Genomic DNA, 9,597 nt, shown 5'->3' on the forward strand with positions numbered 1-9,597 from the left:
GTCTCCCCAGAACCTTCACTTCTCCAGGCTGAACCCCCCCCAGCTCTCTCAGCCTGTCCTCACAGCAGAGGGGCTCCAGCCCTCGCAGCATCTCCGTGACCTCCTCTGGACCCGCTAAGGGCGCGTCAGGGCGGCGGTGAACCCCTTTTCCCTGCTGAAAACAGCCGGGGGCGGGAAGGCTGCGGGGCCTCCGGGCAGCCGCTGCTGCCGCCTCCTCCTCGGCCGCGGGCGGGCCCGGCAGCTGGCAGGCGGCCCGCAGCTGGCGAGGGAGGGCCGGCAATCAAGAGCCCGAGCCCGTACAAGCCCCGGGGCTGCGGGAGCGCTCTTCGGGCTGCTCGGGGCGCTGTGGGTCCGCTGGCTGTTCGGCCCGCGGGTCTCCCTCCTGCCCGGCCGCCATGGTGTCGTGCGGGGCATTCCACAGCTTCCTCTTCGAGTACGATACCCCCCGCATCGTGCTGATCCGGAGCCGCAAAGTGGGGCTCATCAACCGCGGGGTGCAGCTCGCCATCCTCGCCTACGTGATCGGGTGAGCGGGCCCTGGGCGCCGGGCTGCGCTCGGGGGAAAGCCCGCAGCCCCGGCGGGGCGGCTGCCCTGAGGGAGGAAGGCTGGGGGGCCGGAGCTGGCTCCCGGCTGCCGGGGCCCCCATTTTCCGTCAGGGAGTCGGGGGCGGTGGGAGGCGACCGCCGGGGGGCTGAGGGGAGGCCCGGGCTGGGAGGGGGCCGTGGTCGTGGGTGCCAACACGGGGAGGTGACAAGCGGGTGGTGGGACAGCTTAACTGGGGTTGTGGGGCTGCTCGGAGGCAGCTGCAGGCAGGACAGACACCCTCCGGAGGGGGACCCTGTCCCAGAGGGTGATCACCCGGCGGGGGTGTGCATAAAAGTCATAATTACACCCCGCCAAACCACTTGGGGAGGGGGTGAATCAGAAGGGAGATTGTTCGTCCTGTGACCATTTTGTAGGGAAACACTATGAAACCGGACTGTCCCTTTCAGGTGACACATGAAAAAAAGGGGAAATTCCCACTGCCTTTGCTTGTTCATGGTGTTTATCTGTTTTCTGTTGTTTCTTTCTTGCAATCTTTCTCACAATCTTTCTCTTGCAGCTGGGTCTTTGTGTGGGAGAAGGGCTACCAGGAAGCGGACTCCGTGGTCAGTTCCGTAACCACCAAGGTGAAAGGAGTGACGCTGACAAACACATCCACCTTGGGAGCCAGGATCTGGGATGTAGCTGACTATGTCATCCCCCCTCAGGTATCCATCACTCTCAAAAGCAGAGGGAGGGTTTTCTAACAAAGCTACTGCTCTGCTAAAGCCCACAGAGGTCTGGAGCAGCTTTGGCTCCAGCTGTTCCTGATACAAGAGAATGAAGCGGCTTTGCTTTGTTGCAGATTGTGCTGAGCACCTGCAGCACTACCCCTGGGGAAGCTTGTTTCAAGAAAAGCGTGTCTGTGTGTGTGCTTGTATAGGAGGGAGGATTTTGCAGACTTCAGGAAAGAGTTGCAACAATAAACACATGTCCTTTTCCTTACTGCTTTCTAAAGCAAACAACTCAAAGTTAACTTGTTGGCAGAAACCTTGGGAATAGCCTGCAAGTCACTTGATCCGGAACTGAACAGGAGTTATTGCTGTAGTTACTGATTGACCGTGTGTCTGTGGGAATCTGCGATGTGCGGGCAAGACGTGGTGGCCTTCAGGGTTGGCAGGCATGGCCAAGCTGCTAGTCGTGGGTCACTCTGTCTGCATGAGATGTAGTGCAGAAAAAAGTTACAGATTTAGACAGATTTTGGCTGAGTGATCATATTTGCATATCGGTGGAGCAGAAGCAAACGACAGAACCCAAATCGTACAGACCTGAAAATAATGGAAGTTGTGCTCCCTGGAGAAACAAACCAGGGCTGGTCAAATTTCTGTTTTATATATTGGGGAAGAAAAAAAAAAAAGCAAGAGTGGGAGTTGTGCTCAGAGTTGCAGCTGGAGCTTTATTTCTGCTCCTGCCTTGCGACTCCCCTGAGGAGCAGTGTGATCTCTGTTTTCATAATGTGAATGAGGAAATTTGGGCCAAGTGGGAGGACAGAAAGGGTTGCTAGTCCCACAGTCCTTCCTCCACCTAAAGGCAGCAGCATCAGGTGATACATTTGGGAGTCTGTTCTTTTAGTGCTACACCAGCACTGTCCAAAGCAAATCCCCTCTGCAAGGTCACCTGGGCTCTGTCAACAAAGACATTTGGGGCAGTGCCTTGGATATTTTTTGCAGACTGTCACTGTTAAATTTCTTTCTTGTTTTGCATCTTCAGGAGGAGAATGCTGTGTTTGTCATGACCAATGTGATACTCACACCGAATCAGCGCCAAGGCCACTGCCCAGAGGTAGGGACAGGATTTGCTTTAATCCTGCCTTGTGTGGGTGGGAGTGCGGGGGAGAGAGTTTGTAGAGTTTAGTGTAATTATTCTTCCCCTTCAGCTTCCAGATGATAAAACAGAGTGCAAGGTGAACAACAACTGTGTTCCAGGATATGTCAGCACCCACAGCAGTGGTAAGAAGCCCGCTGCAAGAGCTCCTTTCAGTCTGTGTTGGAATACCTCTGTGCTGTGCCTTCCCTCCTGTGAAGGAAGCAGGATTTCACTTGGGTTTCCTTGTTCTTATTCTCTTACACCTAAGAGAAATGAAAGGGAAGCTCAGATTTTTCTGCTGGGGGAGAGCAGATGGGCTTAGACTGTGTTGGGTGGATGCTGGATAGATGTGTGCTTTGGTGAGCTAGCAAAGAGTGTGAGGGCTTTCTCAAGACCTTGAGTCCGTGAAGCAGTATCTCACATAGATGAGGATTTGACTCAGAAAAAGGCACTTATTTCTCTGAAATTGCACTACAGATTGCAACAGAAGATAATGGGGGTCTTGGTACTGACACTTCACCTCTGAGCAGATTGCTTTCACCTTATGGAGTGAGGAGATGCCACAGGGCAAATACTGCCCCTGTATTTTTGCTTGGTAGTACCTCCATTCACATGTCTTTCCAGGGATCCAGACTGGGGAGTGTGTACCGTACAACGGCAGCATTAAGACCTGTGAAGTCTTTGCATGGTGCCCTGTGGAGGATGACTATCATGTACCCAAGTGAGTGCTTACTCTGCGGTGGCCCTCCTGAGAGAAGGCTAGCAGTATGCAGCTGATGTTTCTCCCCATGGGGGTACTACTGGGAGAAGCCGAAGAGGTGATCCCCAACGACTCTGCAGAGTCCTGTTTGTGAAAATAGAAGTGAAGCTTACTTACATTTCTTATTGTTTTGTAGGCCAGCGTTCCTGCAAGAAGCTGAGAACTTCACCATTCTAGTGAAGAACAACATTTGGTACCCCAAGTTCAACTTCAGCAAGTAAATAGTGTGTGGGGCATTGCACTCTCTGGTGTCTTGGATAGTAAAGGGAAGCTGGAGGAGTGGAAGAAGATGCAACGGATATTCTCTCTCTGTTCCCCTGTAGGCGAAACATCCTCCCTAATATCAACTCCACCTATCTCAAGAACTGCATCTATGACTCCAAGACAGATCCCTTCTGCCCTATCTTTCGTTTAGGGAAAATAGTTGAAGCTGCAGGGCAGGACTTCCAGGAAATGGCTGTGGAGGTATTTGGCAGACCCTTCTCTTGGGCCTCAGCTGTGTAGAAGAGGAGCAGTAGCTGGTTGCCCCCCTCTGCGTCTTGGCATGAGCCACAGGACACAGAGCAGCTGCAGAATGGAGAGCTGCTCTGGCCAGAGGGACTGGAGTCGATCTACTGAACAAATACTGGGCCTTGGCTTGTTTGGGTGGGATTATGTGCAAGGCCCTTCTGTAGCAGGGGGAAAGTGTTGCACTGGGACTGGGACAAGGGCCAGTAAATCAGGGTCCTGGTCAGCAGAGAGCCTAGTGTTTGGCTGGTGGGGCACTTTGACTGCCGACCTTCTCCTCTCTTCCACTTGACAGGGTGGAGTCATGGCGCTGCAGATCAACTGGGACTGTAACCTTGACAGAGATGCCTCCCACTGTGTGCCAAAGTACTCCTTCCGGCGCCTCGACAACAAGGACCCTGCCCACACCGTCTCGCCTGGCTACAACTTCAGGTAATGTGGCTATGGAGGGCATCTGGTGTCCCAGTGTTACGGGCTGCCTGCACTCCTCTGGCAGCTGTGGGTTAGTTCTTGGACTTTTGATGGTGCTGTAAAACTGAGAGTTTCTCTGATGCTGTAAAACATAGAGCAGGTCAGATCCTCACTGTGTGCAAACACAGCACAGTAGAAAGGTCAGTGAAGCTCCACTGATTGCGTCAGAGTGTCTGAGCCATATTTGCATCAGCATTTACTTGGGTGACCATTTGGGCCACCCTCCCGTGGCATGGCAGTGTGAGAGCTGACAGTTCCCGGGTGTGCTGATAGGGCAGTATTTGATGGGGCTGAGGTGTTGGGGTGGGAGAATGAAGCACCTCCTTTGCTAACTAACATCTATATAGTGGCTCTTGTCAGTTGAAGACCATATCTGCACCAGGAGAATCTTTCTGGCATACACCACCACACACACAATCTGGCCAGCACAGAGAGGTCCAGCAGCTCCAGTAAAACCAGCAGCGCAGAGCCAGGTAGTTGATTGCATCCAGAGTCAGAGCTATAATAATGTGGATTAGCCACCTTGCCAAGATCCTTGCAAGAGTCCTGCTCATGAGGAAACACGACTCGGGGCTATGCTTGTTTCTAGAATCACAGACTCTCACTTAGCACGGGGGATCTCTTTTGGTGGAACTTCAATGAATTCACTGAGAAGCTGCTGATGTGCAGACAGCACAAGCGTGTGTTTGGGAGGTGCCAGGCCTGCAGGTCTTGGGGTGTCAGGCAGGACCGGCTGGAAGATATCGCAGCCCAGCTGGTGTGGGTTCTGAAGTGCTCTTGCTAATTCCAGACGGTGGTGCAGCCCCTTACCAATCCTTTCTCTTTTCTTCCACCCTCTTCTCTGCTTCCTCCTGGCTTAGTCAACCATGTGGCGGAGTAAGTCTGATCCCACTTATTTGTTCTCATTCCTTTTCCCTATCCTTTGCCTGCGAGTCGCGTTGTGCCGGACGAGGAACAGCCTTTGTATGCCAGGCTGAGCTGTGCTGCCTCCCTCGCTGCCTGCTCCCTGCCCTCTCGTGGCTGCCTGCACTCCTGCAGCCTCCTGCTTGCCTCTGTCTCGGGGAGAGGGGCTAATTCTCAGGTGTAGCTGAATTTATTCCTGTCTGTCCTTCTGCTCCCCCACTAAAGCTACCTTTTCTCCCCTTCCTATGCTTTGCAAGTTTACTGATTTGGCTTGTGCTAATTGCTGTCTTAAATGTGCCTGTTCTGGGCTTTTCTCCTATATGTGCTTCCCTGCATGAAATCTCCATCATCTGGGGCTTGTCTCTGGAAGTACCGATGTTTAGCCCATCCTCTTGGGACGGGGGATGCACCTGGATGTTGCATGATCACATAAAAAACCCCTCAAAATCTCCAGCTAAGCTCTGATCTATCTTTTCTCCAGGTTTGCGAAATACTACAAGGACAGTAATGGCACTGAAGCACGGACGCTTATTAAAGCTTATGGCATCCGCTTTGATATCATAGTGTTTGGAAAGGTAGGTGATCTTGTGCTGAGGACTTTCAGAGATGCTGAAAAAACATATTCACCCTTGTAACTGTCTTCTAGGCAGGAAAATTTGATGTAATTCCTACCATGATTAACATTGGCTCTGGCTTAGCGCTGTTTGGCGTGGTAAGTGACACTGCACTTGGACTCAGTTCTGGATTCGTGCCTCAGTTCTGAGAATCATTGCCTTAAACTCTTTTGATCTCCACTAGGCAACAGTGCTGTGTGACATTGTGGTTCTGTATTGTATGAAGAAGAAACACTACTATCGGGAGAAGAAATACAAATATGTGGAGGATTATGAACTGGTAAGCATCAGTGAAAGCAGAGTGAAGGCAAAGTTGCTTCCTCTTCTGACTCTGGAGAGATTTTTCTTAAACAGGATGTAGAAAGTCCACATCAAACAGGGATTTTGAACCACAGCTCTGAGGAAACTCTGCCAAGAGAAGCTAATTTTTACCTCAAAGCTGTTGCAGGGAGGAGTGCTAGAAACAAATATTGTCGTGTTTCCTGGGCAACCACTCTTGGAGAGCAAAATGTATGTTCAAGAACTTGTCATGCTCCCACTGCACCTCTTTTTTGGATTGCAGTCCTTGGCTCTTGCCTTCAGAGAGCTGCAGACAATGGTTCTGTCCCCATCAAATCCTTCCCTCTTGGCTTTTGGGGGTTCCTGTTGCTGTGAACAAACCCATTCAATAGGTTGGTATTTTCTAGAACCAATATGCTGATAGCCACAGCTACGCCTCCCTTCTGGCCAAACAGATCATTTGGAACCTGTAGAAGGATTTAGCGGGGTAGTGGGGTGGCTTGACTGGTGCTGAGCCTAGAGCTCAGCCCTGTGCTTGCTGGGAAGTGTTGCTGCAGCGGGTGGATTTCTGAATCAAAAGACCTTGTGGTATTGGAAATGTAAGGTCTGAGTAGCAGAGAGTAGCTTGCCTGTGCAGAGGGTTTTGTGTGAGAGGAAGGGGAGAAAGAAGAGTTTTCTGACAGAGCACTGTACCCTCTGTTCCTTGCAGGGAGTCAGTGAGACATATGGAACAAACTCCTGACCTCCGGCTGCTACAGCACCAATTGCTGCTGTGAACATTACTCGGACCCTGCCACGAGACCCAGCCCCTCTTCGTTGGACGGAAGAGGGGAACAAACCTGAGAAGGGGACCTTCTTCACTACTGTTCGCTACTTTGGCTGGCTGGAGCCAACCCCAGAGAGAAGAACCAGGTCTGCTCCTTGTCTGCTGTCTTCCAGGTTAATTGCACTAAGCACATAGGGAGAATTGTACTTTTATGCCAGGCCCCAGCACTGGGTGAGCCAGGGACAGGGACTGCTCCAACATTGTCATTTGTCAGTCGTCCTTTCCCTGAGCTCACTGGTAGCAGAGAGCACAGGGTAACAGGCACAGATTCTTCCTTACAGTGAACGTGGCCCCTGCCAGGTGTTGCCTAACCTTGGGAGAGCAGCTCCTTCCTGTTGTCAAATCACTTTTCCTTGCCCGTAAGGACTGTGATACTTAGCTGAGCCTACTATTTAATTGTGTCTCCAAGCTCCAGTAGACAAAGTAGTGTCTGGTTCCATTGTGCCTATGGTAAATGGTTGCTATTTTTATGGTACTACTTTAAAATTTACTTTCTTTTTAATAAAATATTTCTCTCGGCCCTCTTGGAGTCGTGCAAGCCAGGTTTTGCTACTTTTCCCCAGGACCCGTGAAGGTTAGTCAGTGAACTGTCTTCATTTTACACAGATACCAACTGTCACTGGAGAGCAATCAAAGCCAGTGCTGCTGTCTGCTTTGCCTCTTGATTCTCTTAGCAAGAGTGCTGCTGCAACTACAGCTTCTGCTCCACCTTAGTTCTCCTAACACCTTATTGCATTAAAACCCTACCCAAGGGAAAAGACTTGAAAGCTAGAGGCCAGGGTGAGTTAACCTGGCATGGCCTTAGCCAAACACTACCGCTAATGGCTCAGAAGAACAGAACTGTTATTCCCTGGCATAGCTCCTGTGCTTTTCATCACCGTCCCCAGACCTGTGTCGAGGCTGCTGCATTTAATGGGTTTAGACAATTTGATTCAAGTGAACTTGTTGGTTTTTATCTTCACGTGGCATTGACCATCTTTAGTGATCACACTGGCACACAAGGTACAGCTTTTCCCTTTCTTTGACCCTTTTCTAGTGTTACAGAGCCCTGGGACCTGTTCCATACCTCCAGCATCCTGACTGGGGCTTTGCTGCCTTTTTCCAGCAGTGCAGTGGCTTTGCTACAGCATCACTGTTTTGTTTTCTTCTTTATTTGCCTGCTGCTGAGCACTAAGCTGAGTGTCCCAACTCCAACGGTGCCTTTCCGAGAGTCAGCGCTCCAGTCTGTGCATGTGAGTGGCTCAGGTTGGATTATGCAGTGGCTTAGAGCCACTCTGGTCTCGTCCTAGCCCAAGATCCCCAGTAACCGTAGGGCACCAGACTTCAATAACATTCAGCCTCCTCTTCCAACAAGCAAACTCCCATAGCTTGATAAAGACCAGTCAAACAGGATAATGGTTCCACTTGATCAACTAACTCTGGATTTAGTTGCATGTCATTTATTTCAACTTGTACAGAGAAGCTTGAACAGCTGTGTGGAAAAACACTTAGGTTTTTTTTTTTTCTTCTTAGGTAATATAATTTAAAAGTGGTAAATACACAGTATTTAAACTTGATACACCTGATAAAGTTAAATGCATAATAAAGGGGTAGGAGTGAAACACAAGCCTCGGTCATTAAACAAACAGTATAAAAATCAGCAATAGTTCAGGACCTTAGAAAAGAAACAGATCAATTGCCTGATAGGTAAGAGGGGACGACCAAGAAAAACTACTCGAGACAAGAGGCCTGGTTTCCCCTTAGCACTTTCCTGTGTGCTTTCAGAGCCAAAAAGGCTTAGTACCCAGCATGAAGCCTACAGTCAGCACTGGGCTTGCTTGAAAGGAAGAGAGTTGGGGAAATCAAGCTATAGCCCGGTTCCAAGGCACAAGCAAAATGTTTACCTCACTAGAAGAAAAAAAGCTAGCTTTACTACTACGGAACAGCCGCTAGGGAACTGAGCAGATTTTTATGTATATACAGTACAGCTTCTCTAACAGGTCATGCATTTTGCTAGCTCTTCCTCACACAGCCAAGCTTTATGCTTTCCAGAGAACTACTCAACAGGGAAAAAAATAATCTACATCGAGTTTCTTTCAGAAACGTGCATTTGGCTGCAGCCCTACGGGAGCTGGCACTGAGAGACAATCATTTTGGAGAGCGCCTTAGGGAAGTGCTGAGCTTTGGGATCCTGATGAACTAAGTCCCTGCTAGCCATAAGACACCGATCTGTGGTAATATCTGAGGCCCAGGAACCATGTGGCTGGGCATTGAGGAACTGGCACAGCTTATTCTGCTTAGAAGCTGTGTTGCACCTGGCAAACCTGTTTGAAAAATGTAAACTGTCTCGCTAGGCACCCGACAAATCACACCGGAGAAACGCAGCACAGAGCATCTCTACATCTCACCTGTAACAAAACACACCACACGCATTACAGCTATAAATAATCAGACCCACCCACCCCCCTTTTTTTTTCTTTTTTTTTTCTTTTTTTTTTTTTTGGCAGAATGAGTTCATTTACAAGGTTAGAGAACCCAGCTGCCCACTCGCATGCATTTCCGCAACGAAAAGTCCTGTTCAGGAAAGGGGGAGCAGGCAGCTGCAGTAGTGCTGGCACCTAAGTTACCCGTTTGGTTTCCCCATAGCTGAAGCTGCAGGTCTTTGGCATAGCCTCGGACTACAACGGGAGGAAAACAGTGCGTGTCTTATGGCTCCAAACTCCGTAGTACTGCTCCTAAACCACGAACCATTGTCACTGGCTTTGGAGAGAGGCCAGCAGCACAATGTTTCGGTAAGAAATTGCCGTTTAGGGGGAGCATTGCTTCAAGTGCTCAAAAGATGTAAGGGACAGTTTGTGTAAGCACCTGC

The 9,597-nt window shown here is 50.1% G+C and overlaps 1 protein-coding gene across 2 annotated transcripts; it reads left to right on the forward strand.

Moving 5' to 3' along the window:
* The first annotated feature begins 261 nt into the window (after window positions 1-261).
* P2RX4 (purinergic receptor P2X 4) lies at window positions 262-7,269 on the forward strand. 2 transcript variants are annotated; one of them, XM_074605886.1, is made up of 12 exons: window positions 262-526; window positions 1,104-1,251; window positions 2,294-2,365; window positions 2,460-2,532; window positions 3,014-3,110; window positions 3,286-3,366; window positions 3,952-4,088; window positions 4,988-5,003; window positions 5,512-5,605; window positions 5,677-5,742; window positions 5,829-5,924; window positions 6,633-7,269. In XM_074605886.1, exons 1-12 carry the CDS (start codon window positions 396-398, stop codon window positions 6,663-6,665), a joined length of 1,044 nt encoding a protein of 347 aa, XP_074461987.1. In that variant the 5' UTR covers window positions 262-395; the 3' UTR covers window positions 6,666-7,269. The 2 variants fall into 2 exon arrangements, with proteins under 2 accessions (XP_074461987.1, XP_074461988.1); XM_074605887.1 differs by lacking the exon at window positions 4,988-5,003 and adding an exon at window positions 3,473-3,614 and having other exon boundaries at window positions 329-526.
* Window positions 7,270-9,597: the final 2,328 nt, after the last annotated feature.

The sequence above is a fragment of the Larus michahellis genome, chromosome 13, assembly GCF_964199755.1.
Source record: "Larus michahellis chromosome 13, bLarMic1.1, whole genome shotgun sequence".
Lineage (NCBI taxonomy): Eukaryota > Metazoa > Chordata > Aves > Charadriiformes > Laridae > Larus > Larus michahellis.